We start from the raw sequence: 23,469 nt of genomic DNA, 5'->3' as shown, positions 1-23,469 counted from the left end.
AAGGAAGTGGTTGAAGGTAATCAAACCACTATGATATAGGACTGAAATAACTAAAATTTATACATATTATATGCCCAATGTTTTTCAGAAAACAACTGAGACAGGAGCCAGCAGCGCTAAACGTCACATTCCTAAGAAGGTAAATATATACACCAAATTAACTAAAGGAAAAAAAAAATGCAAAAATTGGTTGATAAATTAATCACTGTGTACCGGCTCCTCTCTACAATTGCTTGATTGTGAATCTTGTGATGATCTCTGAAGCTTCACAAAAAAAATTGTGTGTCGATTCTAATCCTAGGTTTCCCATCATTCTATACTGAACTAAAAAACAATAACCAACAAGCTTAATCAGAGATTCTGCGATAGAAAAGAACATAAGCAGCGGATGTCTTTATGTCCTCCTCCCTAACTGGATTAACAGAGCTGTCGTCGAATTCATACCACCTGTTACCATGCTGCACGGGGAGCATAAGATGTTAGACCTTTACATTCACAGCACAGCTATACCCCGAGATTACAAAGTAACTAATTGTGAACCAAATAATACAGCTAAAAGATACTTCCTAAGGATCCAGAGACAAACGATAAACTAGCTCCCAAGGACACTAAACTATATTATTCAAAATATTCCTAATATAAACAGTATATATGCTACTTGTATTAATTTCAGCTGCATCTCATTTTAATCCAACAATTTATTTTTTCAAACATCAAAGCATATCTATATAACTAATGCCTACGTTTTTTATAAATGTAAATGCATAGCTTTATTTTAAGATTAACAGCACTCTCATATCATTTTCTCATCTTCAGGCTAGCTTAAGTTTTAAGAGATATCTAGGAGGATCACAGGTATTAGATGTCATAAAAGCCCAAAATTAAATGCTATAGAATTAATATCAATGTTGATGTGGGTAGCTTCTGCAATAATCAAGAAGCTTTTTAAATAACTTGCCATGGAACTTGGTTGCAAATATTATGAAACAAAGTACCATAGCAAACAGTAGGCATTCTCTAGGATGATTAAGCCTACTGTATACAACTTGAAAGATGGACATTAACGTAATTAATTGGGGGACCAAGCCCATTGTTTAGAATACATGTATTGTAATAAAACCACTTTACAGTTTGAATACTGCACTCTTTTACTCAAAATCATGAATATTCCAACATAATATAATGTTTTCCTAATCAAGAAGTCTCAATTAGTGTCAAAGACTATCATACTGTACACATGAAATGGCAAACCTGAGTCAAAATATACATTAGACTATTTGGAAAGGGAGCACTTACATAAACCAGAGCTGTATAGTGACCGCCACCCATGCAGCCGTAGTGGTTACTGATGGCAAACAACCTATAGCAATTCAAGCTTGGACCACTATCATGGGCAAGGAATCCTGTCAAATCAAGCTTGTCTAAGGGAAAATCAACATATGTCCCAAGCTTGTTTTTCAAAAACCGGCTGTAGGAGAATCTTTTCAGATGGACTACTAAAATTTCAGGTAATCTCCAAAGATCTAATTTCTTGCTTGCTTGGCAATGCTGCTTGCAGCTAGGACAGTACCTTGAACACAAGCATGACAATCTATATGTCAAAACATAGAAAGGCAAAGAAAGCAATAAAATACTTTTTTTTTAGTCAATTATCTGTTTCAAATACAAAACAAGAACTCATTCTTGACTGGGAATTCTAGACATGTAAATGTTACAGGATGAAAATAAGATAACTTTAATAGAAGACCACAAAATTTACAGCAATAAATATAATTTTAATGGATTTAGGATATGAAATATCAATGAATATATTTTTAAAGCGTAGAATAGTATAAAAGTAAAGCTATGAAACATAACACCCGATATACTCTAGCACTCCTCAGCCTTACATCTTTCCAATAAGACACTAAAAATAAATACATTTTTAATGTTACATCTCTCTCTCTCTCTCTCTCTCAGAATTCATTCTTGAGCTTGAAAATGACTTAAGCTTTTAATCAGTATGATAGTGGATACCTTTTGCTAAGAACAATGCAAACCAGAAATTCCCACTTTCATCAGTATGAAGGAACAAATCAAGCAAAGGTGAGACTTTCAAGCACAATATATTTAAAAGTAGAACTTTATATAAAGGTACATTCAGAAATACATGTTTATAGTAACAATACATAGAATGCCCTAACCAGTAACAATGTTGCAGGTGAAAGATGCTACATCAGAAGTAATTTAATCAGCCGTGACCTATACAAAAAAATCTGATCTTTACATAGTCAATATAAATATGGGTTAGACAGGGTATTAACGGCAGATACAATTACAAATACCTGTATCATACAGCTTAGAAAAGAAGAAAAGTCAATTAATATCTAACGTCTTTATCATCTATATATGGTTCATGGATTTCAAATTCTATCATTCTTTTCACAGCCATTCATTATTTAGGTGACAACTTCCTAAAATAGCTCAATTCAATCCTATTGTTGAACTTTAACACAAAGGCATCCCACATTTTACTTTTTCAGAATGTACCAAAACTGCATCATGAAAAGTTAGAAACTTCCATCAATTTTTAACTACAATCCACCAAGGGAGAATAAAAATGATGTTGGATACTAAAAACCTACCGACCCTACCAGGTTAGTACATTGCACTTAGCTTATGTTCTCCGTTCTCAGCTACGACTAACCAACAAGTATCCATTAATTTCATCCAATTGCCCATTTTTGATCTCAAAGTTTGTTCAGTGATCTAACAGCACCTTACCTAACATGATTATAACCTAGAATACTTGTACTCAGGTAGATTGGAACTGTACCATATCCAACCATATGTAATCCTTTGCTATATGAGCCTACAGCGACTGAAATTTTATCCCCCAACAAACGCATACCATCCGCTCTGCCCATGATAGCAGTTTTTGAACCGTTACCACAATTGCAACCGCATCCAAGATTTCACCTGGTTAAACTCTCAAATCCCAAAAGGCCTCAAACAAATTGCTTTAAACTTAACTGTAGTTACATGTTATATATCATTGCAGTGACTATAAAAAGACAAATATTTGCCTTTGATACCCAGGGAGGGGGCATAAGTCCAAATGTGATTATGCAACAAAACATTAACATTAACATTTCAATTTACAGAAAGAAAAAGTATTGAAGATGATGTATACTAACCACATATCTTCAGGGCCCAATGGCTCCTCCTTCAAGAAGCCTTCCATGCATTTGTACAAGGAAACTGATTCTTGAGGTTTCACATCAGGGAATATAGGTTTAAAGACCTCCGGCAACGAGCTGAGATGAGAGGTATCATACCGCCTTAACATTTTTTTAGACCAGCTAACAAGCACATTCATTGTTTTAGTTTCATCCGGAACATCCAGAGGTTTGCCCAATTTTATCCTCTGGCCCCTGAACATACCTTGTTCATCTGAAACGTGAAATTGAAAGTCAGAGGGCTCATAGACGTCAGCTCCCATTTCATCATCCGAGCTCCATAAAGTTTCTGAATTTGACAAACTCCCTGACCCCATCTTGGTAAACTCGTTATCTGAATTTTCAATATCATCATAATCATCTTCATCCATATTCAATAAAGGCTGAAGCAGCTTTATGTAAGCATTATAAATCTGAGTTCCGTCTGATATACTAGAAATTCTTGCCACCAAAGGGGTGCCAAACAGACTCCAAGAAGGTCTTCCGATTCGAAAGCCAAATTGCCTGAAATAACACAATAATTATGGAAGATACAATATCTCTATTAATAGACAAAGAAAAGGCATAAAACCACTTCCCCAGTTGCTATTGTACTCTTTAGTCCATTTTCAAACGAGTGCCCTAATTATTCATTACCAGTCTATGAACAACCTACCACACAATTCCCCCAAAAAAAAAAGCAATTACTAACATGGTACTTAACTATTCTTATTATTTATTTCTTGCCAAGTATGACAGCATTAAATTGTATAGAAAAATGATTAATAAATACACCTTCAAGAGTACAAAATACAGATTAAAAATTGAGTGAAATCTTGTAAGCATAAGCATAGACTAATACTTCAACAATTACATTTGCAAGCAGAAAACAACACAGATAGTACCCCTACTTTGTTACAGTTGGGATAGACCTTATTGCCTGAAAGGCTAAGAAAAGCCATGTAGCACACCAACTGACCAACATCTAGCAATAATAATTTATTGTTCCCGAAATTTGAAGAAACCACAACATTAAAAAAGCACATGCAGGACAACTCAAATATTTTCATTTGATGACTTAAACTTCAAGTTCAACACCAACGATTTAGTAAGTTTATTGTCCATTTCATAAAGTGGAACTAATTTTGCAAAACATTATAGAAAAAAAATATTTATTCTTCCATTCTGTTTTAGTTGCAACGTTTTGACTTTTACACTTGTCAATGCTTAATTTTAATCCTTCATATCTCTAATTTTGATAAGTAAAAATATATAAATTTGATATTGTGAAAATATTTAAGTATGGTGTCAAAAAAAAAATTATTGTGAAAATACAAATTGAGACGAAATTTACAAGAGCCCACATGACTATATTTTGCCCAACATATAAATCAACAAAGGGGGTCAAAAGGGAGAACGTGGATAATGTAAATTTCCAAATGTTGCAATTAAAAGAGAACGGGGAATTTATAATAAATTCAAACCTACACTATATTTGGATAAAAGGAAAAGGACAGACTAGAGACAGAAATGTCTGGATAGCAATTGCAGGGGGTGAGGGAAATGGAGGAAAGGGGAATAGTAGGAAAGAATTTCCCTCGTTGCTTTAGATCAAATCTCTCCAAAATTGGAAGGGTTTGGAAAGTAAAAGAATTTTTTGTATAAATGAGTCATAATGCTCTAAAATTTTTCTCTAATTTGCTTTTATGCATTAGAATAACAATGAAAGTTCAGGAACCTCTACGAAATTACCTTTCGGTCACATTTCTCCTTTACTCTCCTCAATTCAATAACTCTTGCATATTGGTTTGCTAATATGATCTATTTGTTGCTTCTCTTTAGTAATATTTAATTGTGTTGCCTTTGCTGATTAATAACAGGAGCAATTGATTCACACAACGTTCCCTTTATTCTCGTTTTACTCTTTTATGGAAAATGAATATTGTGTTAATGATTTTCTCTATCCCTCTTTCCTCTTCTCTCTAATCCAAACTCCCTTACTACTCCTTCCATCCACTTCTTGATTTCCTAATCCAAACACACAACTAAGGTCTATTATTTTGACACATTTAATCATCAAATTATGAAAAAGGACTTTGGCTGCAGCAAGGAGTAAACTCTTACCACTGCTTTTGTCTCTAAAAGATTACTAGCCACAAATGGGAAAAAAGAGAGAAACATGGAAGAAAGTCTGGAAGGGCTGATGCATAGCATTGAGAAGACAAATTGTAACACATAACTAGAGAGGGCGGGGGGTGGGTGGGGGGGTTGGGGGGGGGGGGGACCTAGTGATGACCAGGCAAGCAGGGGTTTCTTTCTCTCTTCTATTTTCCATTCCTATTTTTCTCTACTTAGTAGCTTATAAAAATACAAGACTACCTTTAATATTTTAACAGATGTATGCTATAAAATTAACACATACAAGCAATATATATTTGTAATTTTTCTTTACCTTTTTGTACCTCATTTATGTTATTGAAAAAGCAGCATGCACATAATTTAAGTCATCAAATCAAAACAAAGTCATGCTTACACAAATTTACCAAAATCAAACTACAAATCAGCTATTCTGGTTGACACTTTTAGTCCTAACTTGCTACCATTACATGGAGATTTTGAATGAGAAGCAACTGAGAAGGATACTCTAACAAAATAAGGTTTGGGCCTTGCCAGTTAACATGATGTCAAACAGGGAGCAATAGTGAGAGTGTGAGACATATACCTTTCACGCCTCTGATGCATGAAAACCACCAAAAATCCACCCTCACTCTCTTTTGGTAAACGGTACGCTACAAGGCAATCTCCATCCCTTATCAATGCCAATGAATCGGATGGATTTTCCAGGGATCGGATGATGCAGTGATTGTAAACCTTCAAAAAGAAGCAAAATTCACATATGAAGCAGCAGTAAGAGTAATCTAGCTAAAATCAATTGAAAGATAACAAGATAATGTTTCCCAAAAAGATGTATGCCTGCAAGTAAGTAACTTCCCTTGGTCCCAAACCAACCTCCTAGAATTACTTAACCAAAATTCCACCTAGTCTAACAGATGTTAAAAATCTCACTTGTCTAAGATAATTTCTTGTTATCGAGAAATCCACATATAATTTCAAGCGGTTCAAAAGATGATAATCTATATTCTAAGTGATGCGTTTGATGACCAACAACGAGACTTTCATCTAACATTACCAAAATATGAATGATTTAAAAACACTGACCAAAAAAAAAATTTGGGAACAAAAATTTTCATTCAAAGAACCTAAATCAGGGAGATGCAAAACATTAGATATGCATCAGTAACTTTAAGCAGACAGTAACTTGCAAGTTGAGCTAAATCAGCAGCTATCTACTGACAATCGCAAAAGTTGAGGTCATGTAATAACTAGGCTTTGTCTATTTGTAAAATTTCAAACTTACAAGTTTTCCCAACCCAGTCACCACTTAACACGAAACAGAAAGCAGTTTCACATGGAAAAGTTACTTGGTCATGGCATGATGCATTCCCCAAGTATGAAATACTTTTGTATAGTAATGTTTAAGATACAAGGGAAGAAAGCAACAATAAACTAAATCCTTAATAAACAGTAAAAATGAGTGCAATGGCAAAATCAATCAGCAGATTATGCAACATACCTCAGCCACAAAGAGATTCTCATCATCTTGCAATGAAACGGCTGTGCTGAGGGCTTGAATAAGATCCTTGCAACTTCCATTTTTGGGTACCGTTACAGTAAGCGGTGATGGAAGCACACTTCCATCAGTGCTCAAAAGAGTAACAGTCATTGTTCGCATAGATGTTGAAGGCAAAGGAAGCGACAGGTACATAAACGGATCAAAAGTGACTGAGACCCTTTTGCAGACAGGACAAACCAGCTTTGATCGAAATTGACCCTAAATAGCAGAAAGGTAAAAAGCGAGCTTTAGTTAGATGCCCCCATAAGCATATAGATATGAAATTCTACAATCTTCCTGTCACATAATAATTTTGTGCCACGAGTTACCAAGCAACAAATATATGCGTCTACCACTTAAAGAAAGTTATTCTTATAATTACATTAACAGTTATAAACAATCTTAAGAGAGATCATAAGGAAACTGAAAGCCTGTAAGAAATATAAAATCAACCAACATGTTTATACACATATAACAATATAAAGCCAAAAAAAATACACTAAGCTCACATGGTACAGATCAACTATTATAGAGTCATTACGAGCTAGGTGAATCTGCCAATGTTCATCTGCCACTTTATCAACAGGACGATCCTCAGTATCACCAAGCTGTATATATGGCTTGTGTTTCACACGATTCAAGTCTTCATGGAGCCCATCCAACAGAAAAGCCAGAAACTCCTGTATTCAGCAGAGTTCAGTGGACAAGATAGGCGCAGCATACAAGTGAGAAGCAAGTTACATAATGGAACTTCTTGTGTATTAGACTTACATTCCAGAAGAAAATGGTTTACATCACATATTAAATTGGTCGCAGGAGAAAGCTGAACTAAGAAAAAGTTAAAACCCCACAAAACTTTCCCCTAGTCAGAAAGAAAATAATTTAACTATACCCTGTCATGGACCCAAGTCAACCGTGGGTGGTGTATTCGAGGCGCAAGAAGGGGCAGCAACAACCAGCAGCATAGGGAAGGCATTTCTTTGCTAAGGGCCAAAAACAATTAAGAAGAATGAAGGAAAGAAGGGCAACCATCTTTAGTTATGTTCATTTATGGTTTTTCCTAATTAGTAAAGTAGTCACATGTATCTCCCTAAGATCAACTTTGATCACTAGTTTAAGTATGATAGCTTTACCTTGTAGTGGTTTTCATCCAGAAATTTGTAAGGCAAACACAAGAGAGTGGCTACCTAAAGTGGCTTAGAGACTTGTAGCCTCAAGCTACTAATTATCCTTGTATTCTTGAGTAATTGAATGAGAAATCTGCCCTTCTTCCATTAAATTGAATCATCCAGTATAATTAAATTACAATTCCAACTCGGTCTATTACAACTTCGTATCAGAGCATCGATCATGGCGGGGGGACCTTCACTAACCCAGCGCGCCGACGCGGTGGACGAGAAATTAGAGGAAGTCGAGTCCAGGCTGAAGTCAATTGAGGAGAAGCTGACTGACCAGGGTAACTCCATTGGTCGTGCGGTCGCGGAGGCAGTGACTCGAGCCATGGCGGACACCCAAAAGGAAATCACCGATAATTTCACCACCCTCTTCGAAGCAGAGCAAAAGAGGCAGGAGGAGAATAGGGTGCGCATGGAAGGGCGGTTTGACCGCCTTCGAGCCGACCAGGATTTACAAGTGACGGTAGCAGCCAAAGAGCGAGAGAAATTCCAAGATGAAGTGCGGGCAGCACTGGCCGCGGCGGTGGTGCAACCCGGGCAGCCACCGACGCCACCTCTCATTCCTGTAAACGTCGAAGACAGCAGTAACCATGGAGAGAATGAGGTGAGAACTCCTCGCCATGAGGGGTTCGGTATGCCGGAATGGAGGACGAGGGACCCGAGAGCGTGGCCAGAGGAGGGCAGTGGCGACGCGGGAAGGTGGAGAAACAAGAAGTTGGATTTGCCGGTGTTTGAAGGGAAAGACCCCGATAATTGGGTCATGAGAGCCAAGATGTACTTCGATTTCTATCGGCTGTCGGAGGAGGACAAGGTATCGGCGGCCGTGGTGGCGATGGACGGCGCGGCGCTTCAGTGGTTTCATTGGGAAAACAAAAGGAGACCGTTTGGAGGGTGGATTGACTTGAAGGACCGCCTGCTACGAGAATTCCGACCCTCGAACGCCGGCAGCCTCCACGAGCAGTGGCTCGCTGTTACTCAGGTGACCACCGTGGAAGAATACCGACGTAATTTTATCGAACTCGCTTTTCCATTAGAGGATATACCGGAAAGTTTAATGCTTGGTCAATTTGTGAATGGGTTGAATGATAAAATTAAGGCGGAATTGAGGTTGTTGAATCCGATGACCTTGGAGAGAGCCATGGATTTGGCTGGGAGGATTGAAGAAAGGAACAGGGTGAATGGAAGCAGTACGGGGAGTTCAGCGCCTTGGAGAGCTGGACCCAGTCATCTGGCCTGGCCCAAACCCAGAACGTGGGCCGGAGTGGAGTTGGGTTGATCCAATCCTATGGCTTACCCACACCCCCACCCAGCAACCGAGCTTGGCCTCGGGCCCCCGAGTCACAGGGCTCCGTCAGTGTGAGTCAGCCCAGTTCGTCCCAGCAATCATCGAGAGCCAGTAGTGGGCCCAGACGCCTAACGGAGAGTGAATTGCAAGAGAAGAGGGCAAAGGGACTTTGTTTTTGTTGTGATGAGAGATGGGGAATTGGACACCGTTGCAAGAGGAAGGAGATGAGTGTCTTGATTGCCGGAGTAGGGTGCGAAGAAGAGGAGATGAGTGCGGATTACTCGGAGGGTATGGAGGAATAGGAGGAACCCGAGCCAAATGTGGGGGTCTCCCTTTGTTCGGTAGTCGGTATTTCTAATCCGAAGACAATGAAACTTAAAGGGGTGGTCAAGGGTAGAGAAGTCGTAGTAATGATTGATCCGAGGGCTACTCACAACTTTATAGCCACCAAGGTGATGGAGGAACTACAAATTCCTCTTACGGAAGGTGAAGAATTCGAGGTCTCCCTCGGAAACGGGGATACCGTTCGTGGAAAAGGGGTGTGTCAAGGATTTCGGGTCAAATTGAGTGGAGGGGTAACCGTGGTAGAAGATTTCTTACCGCTTGGTCTTGGTAGTTCGGACATCATATTAGGGGTACAATGGTTGGAGAAATTAGGCACGGTCACCACGAATTGGAAGACACACGAGATGAGTTTTACGGTGGCCGGAACACCGGTTAAACTCACCGGAGATCCGACCTTGGAAGCCACCCTCATTTCCCTCAAGGCCATGTTTCGTACAATCACAAAGCAAAAGAGTGGGCTATGGGTGGAGGTAAATCAGATTGAGAAGGCCCAAGAGAAAGAAGAAGGCTCTGATGGGCCTTGCAATGGTGATGGGCTGCCAGAATATTTGGGGCCTATTTTAAAAGAGTTTGAGAAGGTTTTTCACTTGCCAAATGGGTTACCTCCTTCTAGAGGCAGGGAGCATGCAATTGTCTTGAAAGAGGGTCGGGATCCGGTTAGTGTGAGACCGTACCGGTACCCACAAATCCAAAAAGACGAGATTGAAAGGTTGATTCGAGAGATGCTAGACGCCGGAATAATCAAGCCTTCAACAAGTCCACTTTCGAGTTCGGTACTACTAGTGAAGAAAAAAGATGGATCGTGGAGGTTTTGCATCGATTATCGGCCCTCAACCGCGAGACCGTGCCGGACAAGTATCCCATCCCGATAATCGATGAGCTCTTAGATGAGTTGCATGGTGCGGCTATTTTCTCGAAATTGGATTTAAAATCCGGTTATCATCAAATACGAGTGAGAGCCGAGGACACCCACAAAACGGCTTTTCGAACTCATGAGGGGCACTACGAGTTTCTCGTTATGCCTTTTGGGTTGACTAACGCCCCGACCACTTTTCAATCTCTAATGAATGACATCTTTAGGCCATTTCTAAGGAAATTTGTGTTAGTCTTCTTTGATGATATACTTGTCTATAGCAAAAATGAGAGTGAGCACCAAGATCATTTGCAACAAGTGCTTAGTAAGTTGGCAAAGCATGAATTATATGCTAACTACAAAAAGTGTGAGTTTGGAAGTCAAAGGGTGGCCTACTTGGGACATATTATATCACGGCAAGGAGTGGCAATGGACAATGAAAAAATCAAGGCCATCCTTGATTGGGCCAGCCCACGAAACCTCAAGGAGTTGAGGGGGTTTCTAGGCTTGACGGGCTACTACCGCAAGTTCATAGCCCATTATGCTCAAGTGGCCGGGCCACTAACGGCACAGCTCAGGAAAGAGGCGTATGGGTGGACCGAGGAAGCAACGAAGGCCTTTGAAAGACTCAAGAAGGCCATGACCACCGCACCGGTGCTTGCCATGCCCGATTTTAGGAAGGAGTTCATCCTTGAAACCGATGCCTCCGGTTATGGACTTGGGGCGGTTTTGATGCAAGGAGGTCGTCCGATTGCGTACTATAGCAAGCTTTTAGGAGTAAGGGCTCAAGCTAAGTCAATATACGAGAAGGAGCTTATGGCAATTTGCTTGGCTATTGTCAAATGGAGGCATTACCTATTGGGTCGGCATTTTGTGGTTCGAACGGACCAACAAAGTCTTCGCTTCATAACGCAACAACATGAGGTGGGAAGCGAATATCAGCGTTGGATGAGGAAGTTGGTGGGGTTCGATTTTGAAGTCCAATATAAACCCGGAGCCTCTAATCGGGTGGCCGACGCTTTATCAAGAAAGCAATGTGAGTTGAGTGCATTGGTGAGTACTCAACGTATTAACTGGGAAGACATGAACCAGGAGTTAGAAAAAGATGAGTGGATTGCTGAAATTAAAAGAGGGCTTAAGCCCAATGAGATTGGGCCCAATGGTTTCACTTTAGTCAATGGGCAAGTCCAGTATAAAGGCAGGATGGTTCTTCCCAAATCAGCCAGCATCATTCCTAAACTACTGCGAGAGTACCACGACTCTCCGACGGGGGGTCACGACGGTGAGGTAAAGACCTACCTCCGAGCGGCGGCCGAGTGGTTTTGGCCGGGGATGCGTAAGGCGGTGGGTGAGTATGTGGGGGAGTGCGATGTGTGTCAACAGAACAAGGTTTCACAGAAAAGTCCGGCGGGTCTCCTCCAACCTCTACCAGTGCCGACGGCTGTCTGGGAAGATGTGTCCATGGATTTTATCGAAGGCTTGCCGCTGTCAAAAGGGGTGGATGTAATTTTGGTGGTGGTGGATCGGTTCTCAAAGTACGCGCACTTTTTGGGGTTGAAACATCCTTTCACCGCCCTTAAGGTGGCAGAGTTATTCATCAAAGACATAGTCCGACTGCACGGTTTTCCTTCGACAATTGTTTCCGACAGAGATCGAGTTTTCTTGAGCCGATTTTGGACCGAGCTGTTCCGACTTCAGGGCACGCACTTGCAGCGAAGTACTTCATACCATCCGCACAGACTAAGATTGTTAATAAGAGCCTCGAAGTTTACCTGAGATGTTTCGCTTCCAGTTAGCCTCGGGGGTGGGCTCAGTGGTTGCCGTGGGCAGAGTATGCCTACAATACCTTACCTCTCCTCACACAGCCACTAAAACCACGCCCTTTAAGGTGGTCTATGGCCGTGATCCGCCCAAGCAATTGAAGGTGGGAGTTGGTCAAAACTCCGGTGGGTTCCTTGGAAGAACAGCTTCGGGAGAGGGATTGTATGCTCGATGAATTGCGGCTGAATTTGATCAGGGGGCAGCAGATCATGAAGAAGAATGCGGATAAACACCGCCGCGAAGAGGTGTTTGCAGTGGGGGATGAAGTGTTCCTAAAAATCCGTCCGTACCGGCAGCGCTCCTGGGCCAAACAGCCGTTCGAGAAGCTGGCGGCTCGCTTCTACAGTCCCTTCAAGGTTCTCCAGCGAATAGGCAAGGTGGCATACAAAATTGAGTTACCCAGTTCTTGCAAACTTTATCCTACCTTCCATGTTTCCCAATTAAAAAAGGCTACAGGGATTAGCACCATCAATCAAACAATTCCGGAGCAACTGCCCGCCGACCTCGAATTGGTTGTAGAGCCTGAGAAATTACTCGATGTCCGTAAGCGTAGGGGAGGGAGCACGGTGGTCTTGGAGGTTCTCATTCAATTGTCGGGTTTACCGGTATTCGAAGCAACTTGGGAAGATTATCAAGCAATCGTGGATCGTTTTCCGTCCTTCCACCTTGAGGACAAGGTGAAACTTTGGGGGGGAAGTATTGTCATGGACCCAAGTCAACCGTGGGTGGTGTATTCGAGGCGCAAGAAGGGGCAGCAACAACCAGCAGCATAGGGAAGGCATTTCTTTGCTAAGGGCCAAAAACAATTAAGAAGAATGAAGGAAAGAAGGGCAACCATCTTTAGTTATGTTCATTTATGGTTTTTCTTAATTAGTAAAGTAGTCACATGTATCTCCCTAAGATCAACTTTGATAACTAGTTTAAGTATGATAGCTTTACCTTGTAGTGGTTTTCATCCAGAAATTTGTAAGGCAAACACAAGAGAGTGGCTACCTAAAGTGGCTTAGAGACTTGTAGCCTCAAGCTACTAATTATCCTTGTATTCTTGAGTAATTGAATGAGAAATCTGCCCTTCTTCCATTAAATTGAAACATCCAGTATAATTAAATTACAATTCCAACTCGGTCTATTACATACCCCCACCCCCGAACCACCTTTTCTTTCCAAATGTACAGTTTGCCTTCAATGGATGGAAAGGAGCCAAGAAGCGTGTGGTGGAAAGACATTAACCTACTTCTAAACTTTAGAAAACTTTACATGTTCCGAATATGCCCTTCTCGTAACATTATTCCATACAAAACAGAACTTACCTGGGAATCATGTTGGTTATAGCCACAAAATTGAGGAGCGAAGTTCTCTAAAATTGACTTAAATAACCTTGGAGCAACAGGCATACCACCTGGAGCCCACAACTTTCTTAACAAATCCCCAAAAGACAAAGCAAGCTCACCCTGTCCAAACGAACAAAGCATTTAGAAAACTTGAAATGGCATGAACAGCAAGGTACTAAAGCGGGCAATGCAGCATTAGGACCAATAAAGAACCACTTACATTCATGCCTAGAGGATTTTCATAGTTTATATCTTTCTTAAAATCTCCAAGGAAATAATCAACAAGTTTTGGAGTGTGAGCTAAGCACTGAATTGCACTGTTCATGAAGCAGGTATTCCCAAGATTTAGAAGTCCGGTCAAACCCAGCACACCAGTTTCTCCATATCCTTGAGTGCGTGATTGCAAACTGAGAAGTGGTGAAGGACTTTGATTATCAACGGCTCCATTCATCTTACTCGGCCAGCTGCTGCAAGAGCCTCCACTGCTGGATCTTTCTTCCATGGAAAAATCAGTTATTTTAACTTCTGCATCCTTGGCAAAACTTGGCAATCCGTAAACTTCTAATTCAAGGAGAGCCTGTATTAAAATACATAAACATTAAGACAATCAAAAGTTTAATAAAAATATAAAAAAAGAAAATAAAAACAGCTAATTGCCCCAAAAACAAAACAAAGATAAGAAAGACTGATTCTCTTGCACAGTTGAAGATCCAGATTATTTAGGTAACTTTGCTAAAACCCAATCAAATCATCTTAAATGTGATGCCGCTATATGTGCATGTACAAGCTTAATATACTGTATACATAAGGTTACATTTCAAAATCCAGCAGCAGTAACATCAATTTAGAGATATTTGGAGCCAAACTAAAATGAACGAGATCATCAATATAACAGATGCATAAGTGCAACAAGAATTACCTCTTCAGCAGCCTGGCCTGGACCGCCATAGGGAAATATTTTACCATCTCTCTCAAAAAATTTGGTCATCTGCCCAGAAAAGTCCCAAATACAAACCTATTTCATTCAATACAGTTAGAAAATTGTTCAGCACAACATACATTCACAAATGCAGCATTTTTCATTAGCAACATACCATGTACGACTGCACATCAAAAATCTCATAAGCTCGCCTGTAAAGCTGGACCGGATTATCCTGGAATGAATCACAAGCTGCATCAGGTAAGCAACAGAGAGAAGTTACCAAGAACCAGCTTACTCTACATTTAGGGGGCGATTATTTAAAAATGTGGAAATAAAAAGATTAAGAAAAATTTATGAGGAAAAGAAAGGTTAGACCTCAAAATGTCTTCTTTTTTCAAGTAAGGTAATCACTCTATTTTCCACAATCACCATTTCTCTTCACAACCACAACTACTCTTTCCCTTCTACTTTTTTCACGACAACCACCACCACCACCACTCCCACTATCCCCCCCCCCCCCAACCTCCTACTCTATTAAAACTGTCACAGCCGTCTTATACTTCGGCTGCCGCTCAACCCCTCGTTTAATGTAACATATATTGGTTGGTATTGTTTTCTGGTGGTGGGGGTGAATTCTTTTGGCAAATGAAGGCTTTCTTAGGTTATTTTAGTGTGTTTAGGTGGTGGTGTGTGGGTTTTCAAGAGGGTGAGGAGTTTTCAGGGTGGTTTGGTTGGAAGCTTAATTCATGAATTTGGGAGGGTTTGAATGGTTAGAGGTGGTTTTCATGGTGGTGGACTTTGAGGAGGTTACTAGGGTAGTGGGGTGGGTTTTGGTTGGGTGGGGATGGGTTTTTGTGGTTTTATGGCGGGTGAATTTCAGGTGATTGGGTAAGGTGGTTGGTTGTTAGGTGAGCAGGTCAAAGTAGTGATCAAGATGGTTATGTAGTAGAAGAGAAAAAGGAGGACTTTGGAGTAATTGAGTGGGAAAAGGGAATAATTTAATTAACTTAACAAACTAGATGATCATCCTTGTTAATTACATATTTACATTACCGTCTCTTGAATACCCCCAATCCAAACGCCCCTTTAGTTCTTAATATGTGTCAAAACAATATATAGAACAAAGAGACTATCCATAAGGACCAATAAATATAGATACATGTCAAAAAAAATAATAACTCCACCAACCTCCACTATCAATATCTTGGGCAAAACACCATAAAATACCATTATTAATTACACGGTTTTTATAGGCAAAATAAATATACAATACTCATTCAAGGACACTCTAAACTGCTCAAGTCTATGATACACAAGCAAAACATAACAAAGAATGAAAGAAATCCTAATCGTTAGGCACTTAGATTTATATTTTCGTCCGACTACTCATTTAAAAATTGGGAAAATAATAACTATAACTACTACTCATTTAAAGCATTACAAGGTGGCAGCTCGAAGAAATTTCTCACAATGCTAATCACCCAACTCAAAGAGAATGAAATGGTCAGCATTTGTTTGCAGGACATTCCATAATCATTTTACACAATCTTAATTCATGCACTCATATCCATTGACGTCATCTATCTTTTTTTTTCGGTGTATATGAGAATGATAAAGTATTGAGTAAAAAAAAAAATTTAAAAAAAGGCCAAACTGTTCTAATGGAAGAACTGACCAGACCTCTTCAACACTGTAAAAAGGTGGGTTCTAAATAAAATTGTCCAACAATCCCTTGTTCAAATGTTCTTCTCCACCTCCTTATAAAAAAAAATTCCTGGTGAAACAAGTAGTTCAGTTGTTGAACAGAGAAGATCCGTGCTCAATACACTATATAGAGCAAATTTCGCCCATCCCCACCAAGGGATGGATGACATAGGTCTCATATGTCAGATTAAGAATTAACAAGCAGCTAAAGAAAATGAGTGAAAACAGCAACGTATAAAGTAAAACCATTACATATATTTGGCCTTAATAGCAATAAAGATAATCAGTAACTGAAAACCTCCACACACACGCACACACAAAAGAAAGAGGAAGAGGGGGGTGGGGGCTCACCATCAGAGATATCTTCACAACAAGAGAATCATTCTGCTGCATTACAGACAACCTAATCTGAATAGTGAAAACATCCTGGTCATCATCTTCTGCAGCCAAAGAACATCCCATATCCTTAATTCTTGTGCAATAATCACTATGCCTGTAGGGATAAGCAAGACATCTTCACGCTCATGACACTGAATGAAAACATTGCATGTTAACAATCCCCTAGCAATTTAGATGACTCGGTATGTACAAAAAAACCCGCAACTCCAAGAACAATGACAAATCCAATGCAGGTCCTCATGACAATAAAGACATGGCTGATTACATTGATATACAACTAAGCAAACTATAAAATTTAAGATGATGACACTTAACCAAGTGAGCACAAAAATATAAGACCTCCTTTGAGGCTGCTTAAATGGATAAAGTAGGCTAGATAACTCGAAACACAAGAATAAACAATTAAAGAACAAAGATAATTTGTAGCTATAACTAGTCAAATAAAAGCACAACAAGTTAACCTTTACAAAGAAACATAAATTGCTCCAAATCTCTGACAGACAATATTTCTAGGACTTAAAACCATGGAAGTAAAAACATGCGTGAATATGAGTGCCTAATCTTAATTGTGGCAAGTTACAACATTGCAGGGGCAAAAAAATACATTAAAATCATTGTGTAGATTTCACAAGATTTTTTGAGTTCAGATGGAAACCTTGGTTTATTCTAAGATGATGTGAATCAATAAAGAGAAGAAATGAACTAAGACTATGATCGATTCACAAAACTCATATTCTAAGACATAACCTAATCATCAACACACTATGACACTCAAGTGGATAGTGTCAAAAAGACTAGTACATCAGTCTCTCAATCATTCATACCCCCAGTTCATATGGACTTACAGCTTTGCTCCTTATCTATACTTATATATTAAAAAGCGTCCAAAGCAGAATATGTGTCACGTGCCACGTGTCACCTTTTTTAAGTCCTATAAACGTGACTGCAATCAATATATATCATGTGTCACTATAAACATGACATGTCACCTTGACCACATGTATTAGGTTTGACAACTAAAAATGCTTATAGCAAGACTTAACTCGAGACCAACAAGTTTTAAGTTACAAGTCTTACCATCTTAGCCATTTATTTATTGTTCTTTTTTATCCAACAAAATTACAGTTAACTTTGATAAGATAAATAGTGTTACAATATACTATTTGTTTCCATTATTTAATGATTGAGTTTGACAACTAAAAAATATTTATAGCAAGACTTGAACTCGAGACCAAGAAGTCTTACTTATCTTAGCCATTTAGTTATTGAGCTTTTCTGTCGAACAAAATTATAGTTGACTTAGATAAATAATTAGTGTTTAATTATACTATTTGTTTCCATTATATAATGATCATAAGATAATTCAAAAACTTAAATTTAGAAGTTTGAAAAACTCTATATCATTTTTCAAATTGATGAAAAGTAATAATTTTATTTTTCTATCAAATACTCAATAGTTTTTGAACGTCTTTAAATATATCATAACATATCATATATTGAATATGATTCTCAATACAAATCTTTTTTCAACTTATGAAATTTCAATATGATTAAAAACAGTCAAACTTGATTAGCATTAGCAAACTGAACAAGTACAAACTTAAGATTTTGAATTGAGCCTGGGTTGCTAGTTCATAGCCATGTTAATAATAATCTACATTCATTCAATTCAAATAAACAAGGACCAAGAGCATTCAAGTGAAAAGCATAGGAAACTAACATGTTTAAGCATATATTTACTTGTTTCAAATATGATCATAAAATTGTTTAAAAAAAAAATAATCATTAAAAAAACCAAATTAGATCATATTTATTATATGCACTTGTTTGTTGTTATACTTAGGGCCCGCAAAAATCGGTCCAGACCGTATTTTGGACCTGGATCAGCCCGGACCGGACCTGCTAATTTTGGTCCGGTCTTCGGTCCAAGAAAATAGTGGATTCTGGGTTTCAGGTCCGGTCCGATCTAAACCCGGAAAAATCAGGTCTGTACCTGAAACCCGGATTTTAATAATAATTAAAAAAAAAATACAAATTTTGAGAATTTTCTTACTCACTGACTTACCCATTACCTTACCCTAACGTTTTCAAACTCAAAAAACTTCTCTCCTAGTCTCCACTCTCCAGCGGAGTCACATCTCATAGTCACCCTCACACATACTCTATTTTTTCCGGCGAGTTTAGCACCATCAATTCACCGTGTGCCGCCGCGTCTTCTTCATCGGAACTCTCAAAGTCGAGTTATAGCTATGTCTCGAGTCACTGCTTTTCAAACCTCATTGTTCGACTTGTACTATGTTCAATTACTTATTACATTTTGATTTTGCAAGATAAATATACAAAGTACCTTTCAAATTGCTCATTAATGGTGAATTCAGAGAAGAAAGAACTATTTTTGCTTGCTGTCAAGACTTCAGTTGGACAGTTGGTAAAGTAAATAATACAAAGTATCTAATACATATAGTTATCATCAATTTTTGCATTTAAATATAGTAGACCTATGAATAAAAGTATATATTATGCTTGATTTTTTCTACAAAATGCATATAGATAAGCAGCAGGCCAAAGCCTTCTTATTGGATTTTATGTAATTATATATTTTCAAAGGTAAAAACAACAAGATTTTGCTGAAACAGGTCTAAAACCGGACCGGACCTGAATTTTCGGGTCCGGACAGGTCAGACCTGATTTTTTTCAGGTCCGGTCCTCGGTCCCCAAAATTTCCAAATACCGGTCTTCAGGTCCAAGGGGTCCCGGTCCGGTCCGGTCCGGTTCTGGACCTGTGCACAGCCCTAGTTATACTCACTTTATACAAGAGTATTTAACATAGTTAAACTTGGCACACATGCTAATGCATTAGTTTAAACTTAGATATATAAAATTAAATGTTAGTAACAAAAATATTAAAAAGTTCATATCATGAAACCTTATATTAATAATACCTGTTTGACAGAACATTTCATGATAGAATTTGTTTTTATTACTTCCACCTTTTTTAAATCATAACATTTGGAATTTTACATTATTCACACACACTTCTCTAATCGTCTATTGATATTTACACATTGGAAAATTTCCATTTATGATGTGGGATCTTGCTAGATTAATCTCAAACTACACTTTCATAATATCGACTTTTTATAATTTTTACTACAATACAACTTAAGATATTATAAGTTACAAAGAGTGTGTGAAAAAAAAAAGGGAAATCCATCAATAACATAATACTAAAATACTAAAACAGAGTGCTGTATTTTTCCTCCAAAATGTTTTTTTTTATTTATTTTATTTTATTTTTTGTTAAATTTTTTTAAACAATCTTCTACTATACCAACGAAGATATTTTTTCCATATTTAGTTAACATATATACATTCCATATTTTCATTTCATATCTTTTATACCTTTTATATAAGGTAATTCATTATTAATGCCCAAACCATGTGTCGATCAAAGTTTGTCAACTAATTAAAGTATTGTATAACTCTCGCTTTTGTGTAAATTATTGTATAACTTTTCAACGATTGTAATAACTTACAATAAAATTTTGTTAAATTAATCTATTTACTAAAAAACTATGGTTAAAGTTTGCATATGAACAATGCGTAAAAGTCATACGTGTCAATTATTCTGGAATAGGAGTACATTTAATATTTCATGATAACAAAATTTAAGCAAATATTATATAGTGAAATTACACATTACTAAGAATCTAATGACACCTCATTTGATAATATTTGTAACAAGTATCTTAACCTAAACTAACCCAAGCTAATACTAGTAATATAAAAAGCAATCAATCAATAACTTAATACTAAAAGCGAAACCAGTGATGTCATCACTGGTTGAAAATTTCCCTCCATCTTACTCTATCCAAATCATTTATGGCCTTTTTTGGCTTCTCTAGAAATCTACATTGTCCCAACCCTGAAATGCATGTAACCCAGACTGGATGCTCATATTGCATAGATCTATTAAGTTACATAAGTTGTTTAAGTGTTTCCAATATATAAATAAAAAAAAAAAATAAAAAAAAAAAAAAAAAAAAGGTGTTTAAGTGAGTTTAAAGGTGGTTTTGGAGGCAAAATTGGGTGATCAGCCGATTATAGGATTTAGGATTTTTTACTCCCAGAAGTGACAACAGATGTTGCAGGGTGTAAGTAGTTATTTTCTAATTATTGGTTAATAATAGAATAGATCATAATTCATTTGTATTTTTTACAACCTAAGGCGTTCCAGATTGGACAGTTGCATGTCTTTAACTTGGCTGAAACCCGTGGTTCCCAAAAAAAAAAGGATATCTTTTCACTTTATAAAGAGAAATATTGTTGATTGTTGTTGTGACGTATGAACTTTGAATTTGTAATCGCTACTATGTAATATGTTCATATTTTGGGTTATTCTACAATTTAGAGTTTGAAGAGTTCGGAACATTGATTTTTTTGGTAAATGTTGAGTGTCACAAAAAAAATTCCGCTTATCATTAAAACCACCTCAGAGTGAACCTCCAATACAAGACAATAGACATTCAATTCAAAAATATATTCGAATTCCCTAATTACAGTAATTGCACCTGTGCACCAATAGTTTTAATTGATAATTTCTTTGAAGACTCCAAACCCAAAAAAAAATTCTGTCGTTAAGTTCATACATTACTACAATTAAGCAACTAGCCCCCGGTAAATGAGCCTTTAGTTGCAATCGATTTTATTAGTACTACTACAAAAATGTTTTATAGTAATTCCTAAAAATTCACTTTAAAATTTGCACATACTTTATCAGTAAATATCATCCGTAACAGATTACAAATAAAATCAACCAACAAAATAAATGCATATCAGAATTGTCTTTTTATCGAATGACCACAAACATGAACAAATTAGAGCAAGAACTTCAATGCAAATCATGATAACAATAACTAAAAAAACGAGAAATTGAAGGCATGCAACAATTAAAATAAAATAAATTAAAACAATTAAATTGCTCACCATTTAAGCGCCTTAAACCACATGCTTTCAGTTATTAAAGCATACTCCCGACCAGAGAAACCCTCGCCCTTATCATCTCCATTGCCGACATCATTCACTTCTCTGTGTAAATTCAAAATAATCTCATCATCATAATCACTCTCCCTCTTATCATCATCATCATCGTCCGTTGCCGCCGCCGTATAACGAACACCTTTAATTACAGTCTCACTACCTAAACACTCCTCACTCGCATCCTTCCACCATCTTCAAAATCAATCCAATCAAATTTAACTCAATTCACTCAAAGATCAACTCAATTTACTCAAATTCAACTCAATTTACTCAAATTCAACTCAATTCAATCAAATATAACTCAATTTCATCAAATTCAACTCAATTCACTCAAAATCAACTCAATTCAATCAAATACTACATACAACTCAATTTCATCACATACAGCTTAATTCAATCAAATTCAACTCAATTCACTCATATTCAACTCAATTCACTCAAATTCAACTCAATTCAATAAAATATAATTCAATTTCATCAAATTCAACTTAATTCAATCAAATTCAACTCAATTCACTTAAATTCAACTCAATTGAACTCAATTCAAATTCCACATTACTCAAAACCAAACGAACTAATCAAAAAAAAGAGAGAATTCATACTTGTAGGAGACGAGGAAGAGACGATCATGGCGAATAGCGAGAGCCAAAGGCGACGCCGACGACGGAGGAGAAGAGTGAATTCTCCGGCGACGACGAGCGTGCGAGTAGAGAAAATCACCGTCATCGTCGCCGCCGTCGACGTCATCATCGGCGGCGTTGTTATTGGCGGCGGTATCGTCGACGGCGAGAAACTCGTCGGGATCGAAGACGTCATCCATGGCGGAAGAGAGAGAAAGTTTAAGAGAATTGAAGAGGCGGGAGAAGAGAGAGAAAATAAAGATGATGAAAGCGTTGATTATTTTTTTGAATTTAAAGCGTCGTTTTTGTTGTTGTTGAGTCAGAGTTGAAGGGGAAGAAGAAGAGGGCATGAATGAAAGCAGAGTAAAAAAAAAAAAAAGTAAATTAAATTGGGAAATTGAAAGGTTTTTTGTGGGAGTACGAAAGGCTTATTTAATTAATTATTATTAATTTTAAATTAGGAGTTTGATTTGATTAGATACCGTAGTTTAAAGGTGAAAAAAAGCGAGTGGAGTGATGGTTGGTCTAGATGATTCTCAGAGGTTCAGGTTGTGGGGTAGGGGGTTGTTACACGTGGAATGGTTGTGGAAACCGAGGTAGCTCAACTCGTACTCCAATAAAAGGTCGGCAAAAAGAGTCTTGTGAGTTTTTTGGGCTTTCTCAAACAAAAGTTATTTGGGCTGGGCTTGATTTTTGTTGAATGTGGACTGGGTTAATAATTTGTAAAACCTAATTGTTTTTTTTTTCCAGAAGAATGAGTTACGGGTAGTTCATAGTTTAGACACCAATTATTCACTTCTCAGCCCTTTCTTAAGTACTCTCTTGTACTCCCCTTCAAAAAAAAAAAAAAAAAAAAACTCTCTTGTACTCCCTCTGTTTTTAAATACTTGTTCCACTTTTTATTTACGGCCATTTTTAAATAGTTGATCATTTCCTTATTTGAAAAAATTTTATAATATTTAATTAATTTCTCTCACCTAGTGGACCCAACATATATTCTCTCTTCTCCAATTCTCTCCACTATTTTTGCCTTTTACAATTTTTTTTATTCTTCCACCAACCTTACTAACTCCATAGTTTATTATTTTCTCCAATTTCTCCTAA

The 23,469-nt window shown here is 37.8% G+C and overlaps 1 protein-coding gene across 3 annotated transcripts; it reads right to left on the bottom strand.

Moving 5' to 3' along the window:
• LOC145597491 (ubiquitin carboxyl-terminal hydrolase 8-like) lies at window positions 1–22,657 on the bottom strand. 3 transcript variants are annotated; one of them, XM_081653673.1, is made up of 13 exons: window positions 22,348–22,657; window positions 21,692–21,937; window positions 16,658–16,799; window positions 14,775–14,834; window positions 14,600–14,695; window positions 13,901–14,257; window positions 13,660–13,800; window positions 7,380–7,550; window positions 6,832–7,089; window positions 5,920–6,068; window positions 3,177–3,722; window positions 1,297–1,570; window positions 1–458 (listed from the first exon to the last, which is right to left on the bottom strand). In XM_081653673.1, exons 1-13 carry the CDS (start codon window positions 22,563–22,565, stop codon window positions 348–350), a joined length of 2,769 nt encoding a protein of 922 aa, XP_081509799.1. In that variant the 5' UTR covers window positions 22,566–22,657; the 3' UTR covers window positions 1–347. The 3 variants fall into 3 exon arrangements, with proteins under 3 accessions (XP_081509799.1, XP_081509800.1, XP_081509801.1); XM_081653674.1 differs by having other exon boundaries at window positions 21,692–21,793; XM_081653675.1 differs by lacking the exon at window positions 21,692–21,937.
• Between the last annotated feature and the right edge of the window lie 812 nt (window positions 22,658–23,469).

Source organism: Chenopodium album, chromosome 20 (genome assembly GCF_948465745.1).
Source record: "Chenopodium album chromosome 20, dcCheAlbu1.1, whole genome shotgun sequence".
NCBI lineage: Eukaryota > Viridiplantae > Streptophyta > Magnoliopsida > Caryophyllales > Amaranthaceae > Chenopodium > Chenopodium album.
Note: the sequence above shows the minus strand (reverse complement) of the source record. Positions and strands in the feature narration are given on the sequence as shown.